This window comes from Phaethon aethereus (genome assembly GCF_964289735.1).
Source record: "Phaethon aethereus genome assembly, chromosome: 16".
In the NCBI taxonomy this organism is placed as follows: domain Eukaryota; kingdom Metazoa; phylum Chordata; class Aves; order Phaethontiformes; family Phaethontidae; genus Phaethon; species Phaethon aethereus.
In genome coordinates, this window is record NC_138592.1 from 18187383 (window position 1) to 18207208 (window position 19826).

The window sequence follows — 19826 nt, forward strand, 5'->3', positions numbered from 1 at the left end:
ACGTGTTGGTAAAGAAAAGACCTGATACATGTGACTTGTGATTTTTGGAAGGAAAGTACTTATTAAAGGCCACGGTTTCTTCTGTGAATCCTATTTGGGGTTGAAGGCAACTGAAGTGGAAGATGGATGGTTCTAACAAGTAGTTTGAACAGTTGACCAGACTACTTCAAACTATCCTCTTTGAAAATGCTGGCCTTAAAGCAGATGATGACGACGATGACGTTAGTGGAAAGCTGAACTATGATCCTCTTTGCCTAAAGCTTTCCTAATCCGTACTGAGCACCAGTTTTGTCCTGCCACCATCACTGGAGCATCCAAGTGCCATGCAATAGCATATTAAGTGACATTGTTAACATCTGTCTAGGGCTGATTGCAGACTGGGAGGTCTAAGGGATCAAATATTGTCTAATAAAAGCTCATTTCTTCATTGAGATAAATATTTGCACCCTGCGAGTATGAGGAAGCCCTGTGGATTCTTGGATACTAGAAGGAGCAAACAGTGATTTCCTTATTTTCCAAACTCTGAAGGAGCTTCTCCATGAAATATTCATGTTTAAAGCACTTCTTAGAGCTCTCAAGTGGTCCACTCTCTTGAACGTTTTGATGCTTGAAGGCTTATCTTCTAAATTAGTTTTGAGAATTATAGCTGTTTCTTGAACAGAAGTGTCTGCAGTTTGACATGTAATAAAATTTAGTTAGCCCTTGTTACAAGATGACGTTACAGGTTTCTTTTTTTCTGAAGGCAGCACCGCAAAGAAATGGGGCCCCGTAGCTCCCGTGGCCGAGCATGTTCGGAGTGAAGGGAGGGCTTGCAGGCGCGGGGGCGCTTTCGCCGCGTTGGGCAAACTTCAGCCTCTTCGGTTTCGGGCGGCGACCACGGCGCGGCCTGCAGCGGCCGAGAGCCAGGGCTGCCCGTGCAGCGCGAGCGCCCGCGGGCACGCCTGGAGCTCTCGGACGTTGTGTAATCACCGGCTGCCCTCAGGCAGCGGCAGCGTGCGAGAGCTGCTGGAATGCCAGCCTCGGGGAGCGCAGGGCGGTAGGGCGAAGCGCGCGCTGAGGTGGAGGGAAGAGCTCTTTGCCCCGGCGCCTGCCTCCCGCCAGCCCGTCCGTTAGGGATCCGGAGCCGCCGGGAGCTGCGGGCAGAGCCTGGTAAAAGTACATGAATGAAAGGCGGCGGGGCGCGGCGGCGGGCAGTGGTCGGTGCCCGGCCGCGCGGTAGCCGCGCTCCTCCTTCCTGCTGGGGCTGGTGAGCGGACCGGGGGAGGGGGGCGCCGGGCCTCCCGCCGCGGGGCCGCGCTCCCGCCGCTGCCGCCTCTCTGCGTCCCGCGGAGCCCCGCCCCCCTCCCCCCCCGGCCGCGCGCGCCGCCGGGAGTACCTGGGGGGCGGTGCGGCCGGGCTGGCGGCCTGACCCTCTGTGCTCTGCCCGCAGATGGCTGGGTGCGTGTCCAGGGTGGAGCTGTCGGTGTCCTGCCGGAGCCTCCTCGACCGCGACCTGGGCTCCAGGTCGGATCCCCTCTGCGTCTTGCTCCAGGACGTGGGCGGCGGCCAGTGGGCTGAGGTAAGGGCGGCGGCCAGCCCCTGCTTTGCCGTCGGGTGTGAACGCGCTGGGTTTTCCTAACGGGTGATACGTTTAATTCAGATTTGCATTCAGTGAGCAGTCCCCGATGTCCACGCCCAAACTCTGTTTGGAGTTTTAACGCTCATTGGTTTAATGAATTGCTCATACGTTTGCTTAGAGTTGCGTCGGGACATTTGTTTGCCTGTTACGATATAGCTTGTCCTCTTTTCTTTACCCCAGAGCACACAGTCCAGAATACAGTGTGTCACCAGTCTTCTTCCCCTGTAATTTTCAGAATTTTCACATACAGTAACATTTATTACATGGTGCAATTTCCTTTCTTGGTGAGCCGTTGGTCAGCCCTGCGGCAGTGGCCTGGTTCATCGCCGAGCACAAAGCACGGTCGAGGGTGCATAGCCCGGGTGGTGCCTGTGTTCGACCAGCACAGAGGCCTAAGGGTGCAGGTAAAGAGCTGTGTGGGAGAAAGTATGGTTGCTACTCATCATCAACAGCTTTGCGTCCATGTTTGTGCAGCTGGATCGCACGGAAAGGATCAAGAACTGCCAAAACCCTGAATTCTGCAAGAAACTGGTTGTGGATTACTACTTCGAGAAAGTGCAGAAGCTGAAATTTGACATGTATGATATCGATAACAAGTCCTTTGATTTAAATGATGATGACTATATTGGAGGGATCGAATGCACACTGGGACAGGTAAGCATAGAGGCGTGTTAAGTGATCTAAAAAGTAACAGCAAGCTTGGGTTTTTTTAAGAAAAATGGGGTGAAAGACTGCTTTATCGAAGGCTTCATTCAAATTTGACACACTCAAATTTGAACACATCTTGCTGAACAGGTTAGTTTGCATTGCTATTGAACATAGAAAAATCGTTGTTTCAATCACAAGGTGAAGTTTAGAAATAAACATGGTTTGCACTCAATTGCTTTACTTAGGAGGTGCTTGTAACACTAAAGGCAGTTTGGGAGTAAGAAAGACATGGTGCTTGGAGAGCTCTAATGGAGTTTCCTTTGCACAAAGTGATCATCAGGCAGTAAATTTGGGAAAATAAGGCTACTTGAGATTCTGTATTAATTTCCTGAGGCGGGTTTTATATAGCTAGGTAGGAGAAGAAAAGTGGGGTTCATGTTATTAAAGAAAGACTTGATCAATTAAGTCGTCTTTTCTGATTTTTAATAGCTTTTTGGCTACTTGTGATGAACATGCCTCCTGTGTCTACGGGGTAGCAAAAACAGGAGACTAAAGTTAAGTTTGGAGGCATGTTAGTGGGTACTGTTTTGTGGATAGTGAGGGAAGATAATTTTTAGACTGTTCAGCCATTCAGGAGCACAAACTCTGATGGCTTTTGCTGTTGGAAATACATTTAAGTCCTTTTAGGTCTTTTTGGAGAGTTTGAAAATTTTGCTCCAAAAGAGTAATTCTTTGCTCTTTGTCTAACTTGGTATTTATATTATTTATCTTTTAACCTTAGGTTGTGTCCAGCTCGGTGTTCACCCGACCGCTGGAACTGAAGCAGGGAAAACCAGCAGGAAAGGGCACGATTACGGTAAATAAGGCTTTTGTGTGGAAAAAATGGTTTCTCATTCTTTCATATGTTGTCTGGGACAAAGTAACATTTCTGGTTATATATATCTTCAAATGCTACACATATACAGGAAAGATAGATACTTGTAGCTACACTTTATTTCATGGACAAGTATGAGCAAAAATGTGTGGTGTTTCTTGTTTAATTTTTTTTTAAATTTCTGTGGCACAGATTTCAGCAGAGGAGATTAAAGATGCCAGGGTTGTGTACTTGGAAATTGGAGCCCGAAACTTGGACAAAAAGGTACTGATTTTTTAAAATTATAATGCATATTTCTGCAATACTTCCAGTTAGTGCCTTTTGGCCAGGAATCTCTCTGTATTTGCAGGCATTCAACTAAGCTAACTAAGCTAGGTAATCTATATATGAAAAAAGGCTTACTGTGTTTTGTTACTTACGGTGAAGTAAACTGGAGACAGAAAGCCCCTGGACAGAAGTGCAAACCTCATGAGGTTCAGCAAGGCCACGTGCAGGGTTCTGCACCTGGGTCAGGGCCACCCTGGTATCAGTACAGGCTGGGGGATGAAGGGATGGAGAGCAGCCCTGCCCAGAAGGACTTGGAGTACTGGTGGATGAAAAGCTGGACATGAGCTGACAATGTGTGCTCACAGCCCAGAAGGCCAACTGTATACTGGGCTGCACCCAAAGCAGCGTGGCCAGCAGGGTGAGGGAGGGGATTCTGCCCCTCTGCTCTGCTCTGGTGAGACCTCCCTGCTGTTCTGCGTCTAGCTCTGGAGCCCTCAGCACAGAAGAGACATGGACCTGTTGGAGTGGGGCCAGAGGAGGCCACAAAGATGACTGAAGGAATGGAACAGCTCTGCTGTGAGAACAGGCTGAGAGAGTTGGAGTTGCTCAGCCTGGAGAAGAGAAGGCTCCGGGGAGACCTTATTGCAGCCTTTCTGGGCTTAAAGGGGGCTTAGAAGAAAGATGGGGAGAGACTTTTTAGCAGGGCCTGTTGCAGGAGGACAAGGGGTAATGGTTTTAAACCAACAGAGGGTGGGTTGAGACTAGATCTAAGGAAGAAATTTTTGACAGTGAGGGTGGTGAAGCACAGGCACAGGTTGCCCAGAGAGGTGGTGGATGCCCCATCCCTGGAAACATTCCAGGTCAGCTTGGACAGGGCTCTGATCATCCTAGTTGAAGATGTGCCTGCTTGTTGCAGGGGGTTGGACTAGGTGACCTTTAAAGGTCCCTTCCAACCCAAACTATTGTATGATTCTGTAATTTCATGTTGAAAACCATAATATCAAACCAGAAACTCAACTTACAGGTTTAGGGGGTTTATTTCGGCTTTGGAATAGTCTCTATATTAATACAGTTCAATTACATCACTATCTCTGATGAATATTGTAGCTGTGAACTGAGATTTCTGCCATGTTATTAAGAAGAAAAGGTGGTAATTTAGGTATGCTCCCTTGATGTTATTTTAAGACAAAGACCAATCCAGAGATTTAGTGGCCTCACTGCTCAGTCAGCAAAATGGTGTGACTTACAGTAACAAAAATGGTCTGCGGAGGCAGTCTTGGAATTGGAGCTGATAAATTCTGATGACTTAGAAAGTGCAGCAGTTTAGAAGAGAAAAGTAAAATAAAATAGAAGAAAACAAATGTATTGTTTGTTTGACTTTGTGCTTTGTTTGAAGTATTGTATATGGATAGCCAACTCTTCTGTCATCTGAGTAAAATATAGGAAGCTGATTACTTCTGTTGGGTTTTTGTTTGCAGGATTTCTTAGGTAAATCGGATCCATTTTTGGAGGTTTACAAGCAGAGTGATGCTGGAACATGGCAGCTGGTGTACAGATCAGAGGTACTATTTCTATGCTGATGTTTTTAGTGAGTTGATCAGACAGCTTACTCCTACCTACTCCTGGTCATGCTTTGCACCAGTTTGGCAATGAAAGTTGTCTTGTATCCTAAAAAAGGGATTCTGCTTACTGACCTGTTAGAAAATTGTTTATTTGCTGCCTGGTGACTGGATGAAGCTGGCTTGGGGAAGAGTCCAAGCATGCACCAAGTGGCAGACTCTCCTCCCTTTCAGTGGTGATGAACTGTTAGGTTGGCTTGGCTTTAAAGTTTAGCTTTAGCCTAAACTTCAAGCTTTTATGACTTACAGAGCTTTTGCTTGGCCATCCATGTATGACAGGGTTGAACTGACTGAGGCTGTTCTTAGATAGCTGTGCAGAACCCTCATGTTATGTTTCTTAGGGACTTGCACACTGCATCCCTCACATGATGTACTGTAATTTTTTTTAAGGTGATTAAGAACAACTTAAATCCCTGCTGGAGGAAGTTCAGTGTTCCCTTGCAGACGTTCTGTGGTGGAGATTTTAATAAACCTATCAAGGTACAGCCTTCAGAAATTCTTTTTGTTGTTATAAGTAATCCAAACTCCAGTGATGTTAACTCTGAGTTATCAGGTTGTCTAGTCATATTTAAATTTTTAGATTGCCTTTCTAGAATAGCAGTGTGGCAGACAAGTGATTATATGTCTATTAAGTATGAAGTCTGTATTAAAACATCATGAGTTGTCAAATTGAGAAGTCAGGAAATGCAGAAGCGGCACACTTTCTAATGGTTAGTTGTAAGAAGAATTATAACTGATTTTTTTCACTATTCTGTCCAGGGTTTCCGGTTGGGTTTTGGTGGTTGTTTTTTGTTTGTTTTGTTTTGTTTGGTTGGTTTTGTTCTGTGGGGTTTTTTGGGGTTTTTTGGGGGGAGGGGTGAGTTTCTAGCACTGTTTCTAAATTAACTGAGAAGCTCATCTATGTTGGACAAGCTTGAGTGCCTTAAGATGCTGACTTAGAGAGAACTGTACTGAATCTGTCAGATTCATCCATTCCTGAGACTGGCAGGCTTATCCCAACTGTTTTTCAATCTGTTCCAACTAGAAATTTGGTTTTGAGTCAGAACTGCAGTTCTTTGTGGTCTTGTATATGATGACTAATTCTCTCTAGTCCTGCCTTATGGAGGTGGTAGCAGAACAACTCCATCTTTTAATAAGTTTCTACAAAAGAAATCTGATAGCAAATTAATTTGTTAATTTCTGCCATAAGCAATGCATTGATAATGTAAAGGCATTTAAATCCGTAGATAGTTCTATATGAATATATTCTCTCTCTGCTTATCCAACTCCTAAACACTTGCCATTTGCAGAATTTTCCTCCCTCATCCTGTCTGTGAAGAAATCTCATGCTGGAAGAGAGAAAATTTAGAAAGGCAAAAACCTAGCTAGATCTCAATCTGGCCATGGTTGTAAGGGATAACAAAAAATGTTTTTACAAATATATTAACAACAAGAAGAAAGCCAAGGACAATCTCCATCCCTTACTGGGTGCAGAGGGGAACATTGTCACCAAGGATGAGGAAAAGGCTGAGGTACTTAATGCCGCCTTTGCCTCAGTCTTTAATAGCCAGACCAGGTATCCGCAGGGTGTTCAGCTCCCTGAGCTGGAAGACAGGAGTGGAGAGCAAAATAACCCCCCTCATAATCTAGGCGGAAGCAGTGAACGACCTGCTATGCCACCTGGACACCCACAAGTCTATGGGGCCTGATGGGATCCACCCAAGAGTACTGAGAGAGCTGGCAGAGGAGCTTGCCAAGCCACTCACTATCATTTATCAGCAGTCCTGGTTAACAGGGGAGGTATCTACAAGGGCTGGAAGGAGGATCCTGGGAACTAAAGACCTGTCAGCCTGACGTTGGTACTGGGGAAGATTATGGAGCGGTTCATCTTGAGGGTGCTCAGAGGGCATGTGCAGGACAACCAAGGGATAAGGCCCAGCCAGCATGGGTTCATGAAAGGCAGGTCCTGCTTGACCAACCTGATCTCCCTCTATGACCAGGCGACCCGCCTAGTGGATGAGGGAAAGGCTGTGGATGTTGTCTACCTGGACTTTAGTAAAGCCTTTGACAGTGTCTCCACAGCATTCTCCTGGAGAAACTGGCGGCTCGTGGCTTAGACAGGTTTACTCTTCGCTGCGTAAAGAACTGGCTGGATGGCCGAGCCCAGAGAGTAGTAGTGAATGGCGTTAAATCCAGTTGGCATCTGGTCACAAGCGGTGTTCCCAGGGCTCAGTTTTGGGGTTGGTCTTGTTTAATATCTTTCTCACTGATTTGGATGAGGGGATTGAGTGCTCCCTCAGTAAGTTTGCAAACGACACCAAGTTGGGTGAGAGTGTTGATCTGCTGGAGGGTGGGAAGGCTCTGCAGAGGGATCTGGACAGGCTGGATCGATGGGCCAGGGTCAGTTGTATGAGGTTTAACAAGGCCAAGTGCTGGGTCCTGCATTTTGGTCACAGTAACCCCATGCAACGCTACAGGCTTGGGGAGGAGTGGCTGGAGAGCTGCTCGGCAGAAAAGGACCTGGGAGTGCTGGTTGACAGCCGGCTGAACATGAGCCGGCAGTGTGCCCAGCTGGCCAAGAAGGCCAACAGCATCCTGGCTTGTATCAGCAATAGTGTGGCCAGCAGGAGTAGGGAAGTGATTGTGCCCTTGTACTTGGCAGTGGAGAGGCCACACCTCGAACATTGTGTTCAGTTTTGGGCCCCTCACTACAAGAAGGACATTGAGCTGCTGGAGCATGTCCAGAGAAGGGCAACGAAGCTGGTGAGGGGTCTGGAGAACAAGTCTGATGAGGAGTTGGCTGAGGGAACTGGGGTTGTTCAGTCTGGAGAAGAGGAGGCTGAGGGGAGACCTTATCGCTCGCTACAACTACCTGAAAGGGGGTTATGGCGAGGTGGGTGTTGGTCTCTTCTCCCAAGTAACTAGCAATAGGACAAGAGGAAGTGGACTCAAGTTGCGCCAGGTGAGGTTTAGACAAGATATTAGGAAAAATTTCTTCACCAAGAGAGTGGTCAAGCATTGGAAGAGACTGCCCAGGGAGGCGGTGGAGTCACCATCACTGGAAGTGTTCAAAAAACATGTAGATGTGGCACTTCAGTACATGGTTTAGTGGGCTTGGTGGTGTTGGGTTGATGGTTGGACTTGATGATCTTAAAGGTCTTTCCCAACCTTAATGATTCTGTGATTTTGTGGAAGTTTGATCTGAAAGGTTCAGCAAAAAGCGTGCATGCTAATGTTTTTATTTATGCAGTATGGCACGTCCAAAGAATTACTGAGATTATTAACTTGGAAATAGATGTTCAGATGTGCTGGGCTCATTGATATGTGGCAATGTTCTAAGTGGTGTTTGCGAGCTTTTTTTGTTGGGGAATCAACAGTCTTAGGTCAGAAAGAAGTCCTCTTGGTCCAAAATTGTGCAGCAAACGTGGAAAGTAGATGGCAAGGAGATGCATACTGTCATTTGTCAACACTGCCACTGAGGTGGCACGGTTTACACATTCTATTACATGAGGCTGTATCTGCTGTAATCCAGAAAGATTTGTGGTTTTGGTTTTGTTTTGCTTGGTTTTTTTGTTTGGCTTGTTTTGGGGTTTTGTTTTGTTTTGGTGTTTGTTTGTTTGTTTTCCAGAAGCTTTCTGTGCCTTGGAATTCACGTTGGAATGACCTGCTGCTTAAAAAGGATAGATTTTTGCTGTTATTTCATTTCAGCCAAAATTCTTGATGCATATGCAAATAATCTATTAAGAAAATATCTATTGTGAAAAAGGATTATGCTGTTCTTGTACTTAACAGGTTAGGGAAGTCAGTCAGAAAGGGAAATCCAGGCTGACAGGCAGGAGTTTCACTTAGCAGCACTAAAGAATATAATATTGCACTGGTGTTTCATTTTTCAGCTGGTATTTGCTGCTCTGAACCTCTTGTTTGAGGCTTCAAAAAATTTACATAGGAACAATTACACATCAAATAACAGTTGTCAGTGGAGAGCTCCTTGTACTTCAACACAGTGGAAACAGCCATTTTGATGCGTCCCCTAAATACCAGTTTTGCCAGCTATGTTTGAGGATTATGTACTGAATATGTGTGCGAACATAAATCTTTTTATCAAATCAAGGATACTACCTAATATTTCGGTAATTCTTTCTTCATTGTGTTGCAGAGTGATGTTCTCCTTGTTCTGTGTTAAGAACAGCTCAGATTGGTGACACAGCCCAATCTTCTTGGCAGTTTTGTTAAAAATAAGGGCATATGAAAGCAGGGCTTTCCCCCATGGTTATTTAAATGGAAATAGCAAATGTGAGTTTGTGGGTATTGGTATTGGGACTAAAGCTGCCAGCCCACATCTTTGATGGCATATACATAAAGGCAAATCCATTTTCTGTGAAGTTCCTCCTGTAGATGAAAGGGGCCTTTTACCTACTGACTGTATTCTAAGGCTTATAATGAATACTGGGTGGTTCATTTGTGAAGAAACAATTCATCTGCAAATAACTATATATGATGTCCTGCAGTATTGCTAGCAGGATTTTGTTTGCACCAGCGCCACACTTTGGGCTGCATGCAGTGAATCTTGGCCAGTTTTAGAAAACCCTTGCAAAAAGTTTGTTTTAAACTGTATCATACTGAGAACTAATAATAAAAAGGGTCCTAAATACAATTTTATTGGCGTGGCTGAGAGGGGGAGCGGGAGCAGGCAGGAGGGGAGAGGCGGTGTGTGAATGCAGCAGCTGCTGAATTCTCTGCAGCTCCCTGGCTATATTAGCACGAAGGAGACCTTGCACTGGCAGTCTGCACCCTGGCTTCTGCATGAGAGCCTCCTTCGTTGGCCTCCCTGGTGTAATCCTGTTGCGCTTGGGTGATAAGCAATGTCAGAATAGTTGAGAGAGGTGGAGTGGAGTTCAGGCAGGAGGATGAAGGTTGCTTCATGGTGGAGTGTGCAGAAGCGAGTAGTGGAGAGGTGGTGGGTTGGGATGGATAAAGGGGGGAGAAGGGGAGCACAGTCTCTGATGTGATCTTCTTTTCCCATTAAGAGACTGAAGGATGACATGGTGCTTCCCATTTAGGTAGCTAGATTAGGCCATAATTCACCTGGCTTTTTGTGCAGGTTTCCCACTCATACAAGTGGAATATCTGTAATGAATCAAAGCAGTCCTAAAAGAACCCTATCTCAAATTCAGATAGCTAGCCATTGAATTTGACATCCTTATCAAGGTGTTACCCATGGGTTCATCTTGTCCCTTTGTCCTGAGGAGAAAGCTGTCACTTTGGTTTATACTGGAGTAACATCAGTTTCTTGATTTACTAAAGGCATATCTTGGAAAGAGAGAGCTTTTGAATCTGTGTAGCATGTGAACTTCAACAGGGGAGGAAGCAACTGTTCACAAACTGTTTGATTGACTGCTTCTAGAGTTACTTGTGTCTGCAAGTGTGTGTATTGTACATGTTGTAAATGCTCCTCGTGGTTGATTTTGTGGGAAGCTATTGACAGTATACATCTTACTGTGTTTGCTCGAAGCCATAGTTAATAGCATATTTTCATTTTTAAATGTGTTGCTCTTTTGCATTATCTAGTTCTGAAGTTTTCACGCTGATTTAAACATGACTGGTTATTAATTAAGTATTTAGAATTTGATTGGTATAAGATGCAGAAAAAGACAGACAGTACTCTGTAGAGATTGCAGTTTCTTTGTAAATTGATGCTATTTGCTGGGCAGAAAAAAAAAGAGTATATTCAGAAAGTGTTTAGATAACAAACTTTTAATTGCTTCTTCCCATTACCCTAGTTGCATATATTGTCCTGAATGATCTCGCATTTATACACCTGGGCTATGAAATGTTGTGGGTTTTTGTAGTTTTGTTGTTTGTTTGGGTTTTTTTTTTTTAATCTCTTGTGTTTAAACTGGGGAAAGCTTTTAATTAAAACTTTCACTGTGTGTACTTAAATGGGTGAGCAGTTGAACATCTTCCTTTTTCTGAGATTAACTCTAGGTGTCTCTCTTCCTATCAGATTTCAGTTAGTGATACGGATGACACCACTAGTTCAGATGTTCACTAGCATCGCTGCAAAGCTGTTGGAAGGAGGAGAACACGTGGTGAGCAGCTGCTGTTCTCCCTAATGCAGTACGCTTGCCCATTGCTTGCTCTGTCTTCCCTTTCAGGTACAGTGTGCAGATCATGACAGCGATGGGTCGCATGACTTGATAGGCACTTTTGAAACTAACTTGACTCAGCTGCAGAAAGCAGGTGACGGCTCTCTGGTGAGCTTTCTCAATCCCCTACTAACTTAGTCCATAATTCAGTCTTTCACAAACCCTTTTCAATATTGACCTCAGGGATATATTTTTAGTTGTTGCCTCCAAAAGTGAATTTTTCTGTCTGTATCTTTGTATTACTAAGCCGACATCTGGGAAGAATAAAACCTGGTGTGGGAATTATATTGCTGTTTTCCTTGGGTACTGTTACCACTCCTATTCCTAAAGACGTTCTTGAGCCTGTTGTCTGCTGGGGCTTGTTCATGGTTTAACAGACAAATCCAGAGGTAGGGCTTGTCTCAGATAACATTTGTGCTTGAGCTGGTCACACTCACGAGCATTGTGGTCACCTTTCTAGCTAATGGAGAGAAGCAGTACTTCCAAGGGGCACTCTTCTTACCTTGTCTTGGGTGTTCAGTTTAGAATAAGTTGAATCATTTGCTGGTGGTGCTGGTTTCTCGCTGTCTGCAGTGAAAACCTGAACTCTCATTCTCATGGAGATGTCTCATCTGAATTCAGACAGATGAATCTGTGCACAGGACGTAGCCTAGGACTGCTTCCAGTTGCCAGCCAATTTGATTTCCGTGGCTGTAATCCTAAAGATGGTGGAAGATTCTTGCCCGTTTTCCTAGCCTGTATGAAATCAGAACTAATGTGAGTGAAACAAAGCAGTGAAACTCTGCCATTGGGAACCTGCGACCTAGGCTTTTTTTGGCCTCCCCCACCCTGAGATTTTGCCTCCTTGTCTTCTGTTTGAGTGCATTCCCTTCTCTTAACCGAAAAAGAACCTGATTATGCTAAGAAAAATACTCATATTTGTGATTGACTTTTTTCCCTCCAATACAATGACACTATTCCATGATTGCATACAGAATAACAGTTATGTTGTTGAGGGGGGAGACTTTTCTGAGGTCTTTCCTTGTGTTTTGCCCAATGCTGATAGCAAAAGCATCCCATTTAACTTGCCAGATAGCAGCCAAAGTAGTTGCAAACCTTTTCAAAATTCAGTTTCAGAATCTTGCCAGACATTTGAGTAACTCTGAAATTGTGTGATGTCTGACACCATTCTGTTTCAATAACTTGCCCTGCTGTAAATGCAGATGTTTTGGAACTAACTTTGTACATGCTTGCTTTTCTGTAGGTGGAATTTGAATGCATTCATCCTGAGAAAAAACAAAAGAAAAAGAGCTACAAAAACTCTGGCATTATTAAGATAAAATCCTGCAAGGTAGGAAGGTTTTTGTTGGTTTTTGGCTTTTCAATTTTCTCATCATAATTAAATCTGTTCTTATGGGGAGGAGGTGTAACACTGTCTGTCTGTTCCTCTAGATTGAGACAGAATATTCGTTTCTGGACTACATCATGGGAGGCTGCCAGATTAACTTTACAGTGAGTTGTTTCCCCACTGCACATCTTGGTAGATGACGGGACAAGAGCAATGAAGTTGTGATTAATACTTTTGTTTGCAGTGTGAATGACTGCAAATGCAGTGTGAATTTGCAGTGATGAAGACTGCAAAAAACAAATTACATTATATCTTTACTTACTGTGATCAAGTAGCAACTTTAATGGAACTAGGATTTCTTTAAACTTATTTCGAGAAATCTGTTCAGGCTATCAGTGGAAAGGATTACTACTTCTTAAATATGCATGTACCCTAGTGGGAAAACGTACGCACACTTGTTTGCCTGTCCCTGTATAGGGCTGTCTGTATGCCTGTGAGCAAGGGAGCTATGTGGGCCTAGTCTAACTCTCTGTTTCTGGGTGTGATTAGTTCTACCCATTTGCTATTGTGATGCATCAGTGACTTGCTGTCATCATCTTGCCTGATTAGGTGGGTATAGACTTCACTGGTTCCAATGGAGATCCCAAGTCACCAGATTCTCTTCACTACATCAGTCCAGATGGGATAAATGAGTACCTGATTGCCATCTGGAGTGTGGGAAGTGTAGTCCAGGATTATGACACGTATGTAATGATCTTAACTGATGTAGCCACCATATCAAAAATATGTCACAGCGGGTGTCAGTGGTCAAAACTGATAGCTTGTTCCAGAGCTGTAACCTTTGAATGACTGAGGTGCTACCTTTACTTGGGAGATCCCTTCAGGAGCCTCTACTGCTTCCTCCTGGTTCTGTCACTGCTAGGGAGGGCAGTGTAATTACAAGAGCCCTTTGTAATTTGGTGTATTTGCTTGATTTGTACCTCTAGGTCTGTGCTTTTATGGCCCTGGGTTACTCTGTAATGCTGATTTAGCCGGTCACTAATCCCTTGTTGCTGATGGTGCATTTCAAACATGAATGCCCTGTTGATTCAATGGGAACGTGTTTGTCAGTGCTGTCCTTTAGCGTGACTGTGGTTGGGTTGGCTTTTTGCTTGCTACTTCGAAATCTCCTGAGAGTCCTGGGGTTGCTGCACTGAAGGAAATTCTGAAACTGTCAAGCCCAAGTCTGCAAACCTTAGGTAACTGGTGGCTGGCCGTGGGGAGCTAGGTGTTGTACCCATTCCTTGTGGCAGGAATTGAACCTTGATCTCCACCTGCTTTCTGGGAATAAAACAGAATAGTGGGTTATCAAAGAATTGCTCCTTTTCATTTCTTGTTGTTGCCCTTTCTCTCCAGGGACAAGCTGTTTCCTGCATTTGGGTTTGGAGCTCAGGTTCCTCCTAGCTGGCAGGTAGGGCCTTCACAGCGCTAGGCAGTTGCTCTGTCCATGTCTGCATTCCCTAACTGTTTGTATTGTCTGCTTTCCTAGGTATCTCATGAGTTTGCTTTGAACTTCAACCCCAGCAACCCATATTGTCAAGGTGAGGACACCTCTTTATCAATATTTCACTGAGAGGGACAGATGTTTGAAGTGTTATATTTCTCCCATAACTGGTGAAAAACAGATGCAGTACCAAGACATGTAGCAAACTAAATTTACTCTCACCTGGATGCTGACAAGAGTGGATGTGTGTTGATGCAGACTTCTGTGTGGTCTATGTAAGCTTCAGTAAAGAGGTCTAGATTTAATGTTGTTAGTCTGTGCTGAAATTTTTGTTGCTGCAACTTGGTTACTTCTGCTATGTTATAGATGGCAGTGGATTCAGACTTGGCAATGTGTATATGTTTGAATGTTACCTTTTAAAGGGTTATCTTAAAAGCTTATTTTCTTTATAGCCATCTTATTTAGTGGAGGTTGTTTCATCTGTTTTTAATGGCTGCTCTCTAAGATGGATTATGACCTTCTAGGGCTAAGAACTCGCTCAGCATGAAGTGACACAGAACTGTTCTTGAACAAGCATTTTTAAGTCAGTTCAGTTTTTCTCTCTGGTCTAAGGCCAACAAAAAATGGAATCTGAGATTCGGTGTTAAAATTCAAGCATTTCCTTGGTCTTTTCAGCATTGTCTACCTCACTGGGATCTGTGTCTTTGCCCTTTAAGTGTCCCTGTGCAATAGTTTTTGAGAGTTACCGCACTAAAACCTGTATGGTGGTCAATGCAAGCAGCAGTGGCACATGAAGCTATGTTGGTACAAGCCAGGAATAGGCCAATTTAGATGAGTCCACAGAAGCATATGCACCATTTAAAGTGAGACTTTAAAAAAAGTTTTGTTTAATCTGAGAAAAGCTTCTTGCATAGGAAAAACCTTAGGGATTGCTATTTCTGTTACAGAAATGTTTGGATCCTGAATCAGGGATCATTGTCTAACTTTCACGCAAGGGAAATAAAAAGTTACTGTTCCAGAGAGCTTCTGATCTTGTTGTCTAATTAGACTATTAAGCAATGAAATAAGACAAATCAGATGATAAGGTAGAAAGAACAAGGTAAAGGTAGTCATCAGCGTGCCTTCACTGGATTATTTTTCTCACAACTTCTGTGAGCTTTGTGATGTTAGAGGCACAAAGAGTAATGTGAAGATTGTAGAATGGGGGAGAAATCTGCAAATCCTGTCTCTGCAGATGTCCACTGGTTTCAACCCTGTGCTTTGTATATTTGCTGTTATCCTGCTGCTTGTTTGTCCTCTAGGAGTTTACAGCTGTGTGTGAGTTAGTATCCTTTTGTTGTAGTACTTAGTAATGCTTATAAAATAATTACTGGAGAAGTTGTGAGGCTCTTGTGGCAGCTTGCCTTCCTTGTCTTACAGGGATCCAAGGAATAGTGGATGCCTACCGCCAGATCCTTCCTCAGATTCGACTGTATGGGCCAACCAATTTCTCTCCTATTATAAACCACGTGGCAAGGTTTGCAGCGCACTCAGCACAACAAGGAACTGCTTCAGTGAGTGCCTGTCCTTTCCTGTGGATCTGTGTTGGGTTGATGTTTGTTTTCCATGTTCATGATGGGATAGGATGGAATGGTAAAGTGATGTTGTCTTCCTTCCTCAGGATACCGAGTTTGGTCCTCTCCTACCAGCCTACAGAGAGAATGTTGGTACTCTCTTGGTACATACTGATATGAACCTGTACTTGGTAGACATTGACATTAGTTTCCATTGCTCAAGTGATACTTGTTTCTCCTTTTCACAGTTTGCTGGCATTGTACTTACTATTGAAGTATACGAGGTGTTGTGTTGGCTTTTAGACCAGTTGTACTCTTGTCAGCAGTTGCCTTGCTCTGACCTCTCTTGCCAAGCGCCATCACTGTAGGGAATGCATAAAGTATGGAGGGGCCCTATATATTTTATTCCAAACAATTTTGTTCTCAAAGTACACAAAGACCACCTCCAAGAAAAATATCAGAGGGCTCGACTATCTGTCCCACCATGGTGGCATGCAGAATCAGGACATCTAGAGGCTCAGATTAACCAAGGAGTCTGAGAACTGTTAAATCATTATGATAAATTATCATAATGATTTAACAACTCCATGCTACCCTAGAGTTGTGTTGCATGTCTTATTTGTGTGCTTGCATGGCCATAGCTGCTGTTAAAATGCAACTCCATTTCTTTAAATTTCATTCCTTTTGATTAAGGATGAAGGACTCCATATTTCCTGATAGATTTAACTGATTCCGTTTTGACAGACTAATCAAAAGGAATTTTGATGTACACTCTGATACTTGCTTTATGGTCTAGCTGTGGCAGTATTTTTGGTTCTACTTATGTTTGTGTGTACGTCAAATACATTTCCCACACTGTGAGGTGCCTGGTCTAGCGTGATCCATTTCTTACATTTCTGATGGTATTTTTTTAGCCTTCTGAACACTTGGGAGAATCTTGTTATTTCTCTTTATAAGTTAAACATTGCCTTTTTTTTTTAACAGATCAAAACCTGTTTAAATAGTATGTCAGTAATGAGGTACAACCATAGAAACACTTGTGTTAACTGGATTTTGGAATTGGAAATTCAGTTTCTTTTATTTTCATTGTGTGGGTCATACTTTTTATTTTCGTTTTTGTCTGTAGATAGCTGCTATAAAACAGCTCATTTCGGAATGAGACAGGTGGTTGCTCATTTCAGAACCAGATACTAAACCTTAGCCTCTGGAAAAAGAAAGAAATTTTAAACACTTGTCGTGGTTTAGCCCCAGCCAGCAACTACGCACCACGCAGCCGCTCGCTCACTCCCCCACGGTGGCATGGGGGAGAGAATTGGAAGAGTAAAAGTGAGGAAACTCATGGTTTGAGATAAAGACAGTTTAATAAGTAAAGCAAAAGCCGCGCACGCAAGCAAAGCAAAACAAGGAATTTGTTCACCACTCCCCATGGGCAGGCAGATGTTCAGCCATCTCCAGGGAAGCAGAGCTCCGTCACGCGTAATGGTTTCTTGGGAAGACAGACGCCATAACTCCGAACGTCCCTCCACCCCCTCCTTCTTCTTTGTCCCAGCTTTATATACTGAGCATGACGTTATATGGTATGGAATATCTCTTTGGCCAGCCTGGGTCAGCTGTCCCAGCTGTGTCCCCTCCCAGCTTCCTGTGCACCCCCAGCCTGCTCGCTGCAGGCCAGCACGAGAAGCTGGACTGTCCTTGACCACTTAGCAACAACTCAAAACATCAGTACCGTATCAACATTTTCTCATCCCAAATCCAAAACATAGCCTCACGCTAGCTTCTGTGAAGAAAATTAACTCTACCCTGGCTGAAACCAGGACAACACTTTACCATGTTTTTTTTCTTTAATTTTAAACTTTAACTTTTCTTTATTTTAAATTTTAAATACTTTACCATGTGTTTTTCTTTATAGAAGAGCTCTTGTGTTCTTCCCCTGTTGTTATCTCTACACCATCTTTGTGTCATGACATTTGTCACTGCAGTATTTTGAGATTTCTAATACTTAAATTTAAATTATTGGTAACTAAAAAAGAAGGCTTTTTGAGTTACACTCCAGGGATATTAAGTATTAAACCTTAGCCTTTTTAAGACATCAGCGAGCGAAGCAGCATCCATCAGTGAATTTTTTATGCAGCTTTGTTGATTTAGTGGTACTTTGCCCATCTCTAGTTCTTTCTGCCAATTGATGTAATTATTCTTTAGAAATTGAATTTAAGCCTCTATCTTTTTTCTAGTACAGAGGAAATCTGAAGTGCACAATGAAAGGTGTTATACATACGATAAAATGGAATCTTTTTCGTATGCATAGTGGGAAGTTTCTTAATTGTTCTGCTTTTGTCTTATCCACAGCACCATCTGATTTCTTTCTTAGAGTAAGAAATTTCTCCATTTGCCTTCAGTTATGTGAGCTTTGGTGTTGAACTCCCTAACTGGGTGCTTTCTAATGTTTTTCAGCAATATTTTATCTTGCTGATCATCACAGATGGAGAGATCACCGATCTAGACCAAACTAGGCAAGCAATTGTTAATGCCTCTAAGCTGCCGATGTCCATCATTATTGTTGGAGTTGGTGAAGCTGATTTCAAAGCAATGGAGTTCCTTGATGGAGACAATGGTGTCCTGAAGTCCCTGACAGGAGAGGCAACTGCACGAGACATTGTCCAGTTTGTGCCTTTCCGACAGTTCAAAAATGTAAGTCGTTTTTAACTTCAGAAGAGTCCTGGTGCCAGTATATATATATATATGCAGTTATTACATCTAAAGAATGAGCATGGGTCTAGACAAGGCAGCAAGCTGCATGCTCAGAGTGCTGTCCAAGCTGCTTGTTCCCAGTGAGAGTTGAGATGTTTGCTTCTGTATTCAAAACTGTGCTTTGTCACAGCTCTCTTGCAGCTTTTCTTTTTAAGAAAAAGAAAAAGCTTTTGTTGTATCATTGATTTAGTATACTGTCTCTTGGCTATTGCAGAGTTAAAGGAGTAAAGATGTTTTTCTGTCCTGAGATGCAAACATTTAGGCAAGGAACTGCCTTGTTCATAGTGTGCATAGTGTCAGTCTCTGATATTGAGTCCCATGAGTGATTTAAGATAAGTCTTTCCTGATGTTGAAAGCAGTCCTGTCATTCCCCAGCTCCTTCCTGCTTCCACTGTTGGCACTAGCATTCGTGCACATTGCGCAGTGAATTGTGTTGAAGAGTGGAGTCAGATGAAAACCTAAAATAAGAGGAATTGCTAGTGGCTGGGGCAGTTTCCCACCCAGATCAGGGCCATGTAAAGGCTGTGTGATCCTGGGCTTGAGGTGGGAGCAGTGCAGGAGTGGGAACAAGTGATTTCCAGTCAGTCCCAGTGAGCACTGCTGATAAAAGTGCTTCTAAAACTGCAGCAAGGAACTCTTGAAATGGAACATGAGACGTGGCAGGTGTGGGGCTGCACTGTGAATTCTGTAAGAGAGTTTGTCACTGGGCTGATAGTTTCTCTGCAGTATTTCTGATTTATTCTCCCTGTTCTCCTGGCAGGCTCCCCGGGAAGCTCTTTCCCAGGTGGTTCTGGCTGAAGTCCCTAAGCAGCTGGTGTCATACTATAAATGGCAGGGATGGCCACCTGTGAAACCGCTGGAAATAAAGATGATGTAGATTGCAGCCTGACCCTGGCCACCTGTATCACTGGGCTGAAGAGAGCTGTCTGCACACACACTCTCCCTTGCACGCTGTGGGTGCTCCAGTGCCTGGAGATTGTACCAGTCACAATAATTCTCTTACCTGCTTGTGCTTTGTATCTTTGATCTTTCCTGTTCCTAATCGGAAGAAATGTAAATACAGAAAAAACACAACTGCTGGCAGTTTTTGTCACAGGAAAATAGACCTTGCTGGTTTTCCACCTTGCAATGCTGACACATCATACCACACATCATTGCTTGACACAGCCCATGGGCTGCTTGGTATCAGCATGGGCATGTGCACTGAGCTGCCCATGCAGCACTGCTTTAGTGCTGAGTTTGGTAGGAGAAGTATTACAGTCTTGTTTACGGTAATGATACTTATCACGTGTTCGTAGGGTTTTTTTCTTCTACCAAGCTGCCTTGGGAATGGGGACCCTTCTGTCCTGGTTGATACCAAAGTCTGTTGGTTGGATGCCTGAGGTAGTTCCTGTTGTGCCTTCGTAAAGTGCCAGTATAATTTTATATGTAGCGGTTTATTTCTAAATTTTGGTGACCATACTTTGCAATCTTTGGTTTTAATCACATTTTTCTACTAGCAGAAATTGCTTCTGTGATGGCCTCTTGCTTTGAGCCATTGTTGCAGTTTAAGAACACTGCGCTT

General features: G+C 43.7%; 1 protein-coding gene across 1 annotated transcript; it reads left to right on the forward strand.

Moving 5' to 3' along the window:
• Window positions 1-1429: 1429 nt before the first annotated feature.
• On the forward strand, window positions 1430-19139 carry CPNE1 (copine 1; the record flags this gene model as incomplete). The annotated part of the gene is made up of 15 exons (XM_082007467.1): window positions 1430-1558; window positions 2093-2272; window positions 3048-3122; window positions 3333-3404; window positions 4886-4969; window positions 5417-5506; window positions 11161-11259; window positions 12395-12481; window positions 12583-12642; window positions 13088-13221; window positions 13874-13928; window positions 14007-14058; window positions 15360-15514; window positions 17966-18202; window positions 19023-19139. 15 exons carry the CDS (start codon window positions 1430-1432, stop codon window positions 19137-19139), a joined length of 1626 nt encoding a protein of 541 aa, XP_081863593.1.
• Window positions 19140-19826: the final 687 nt, after the last annotated feature.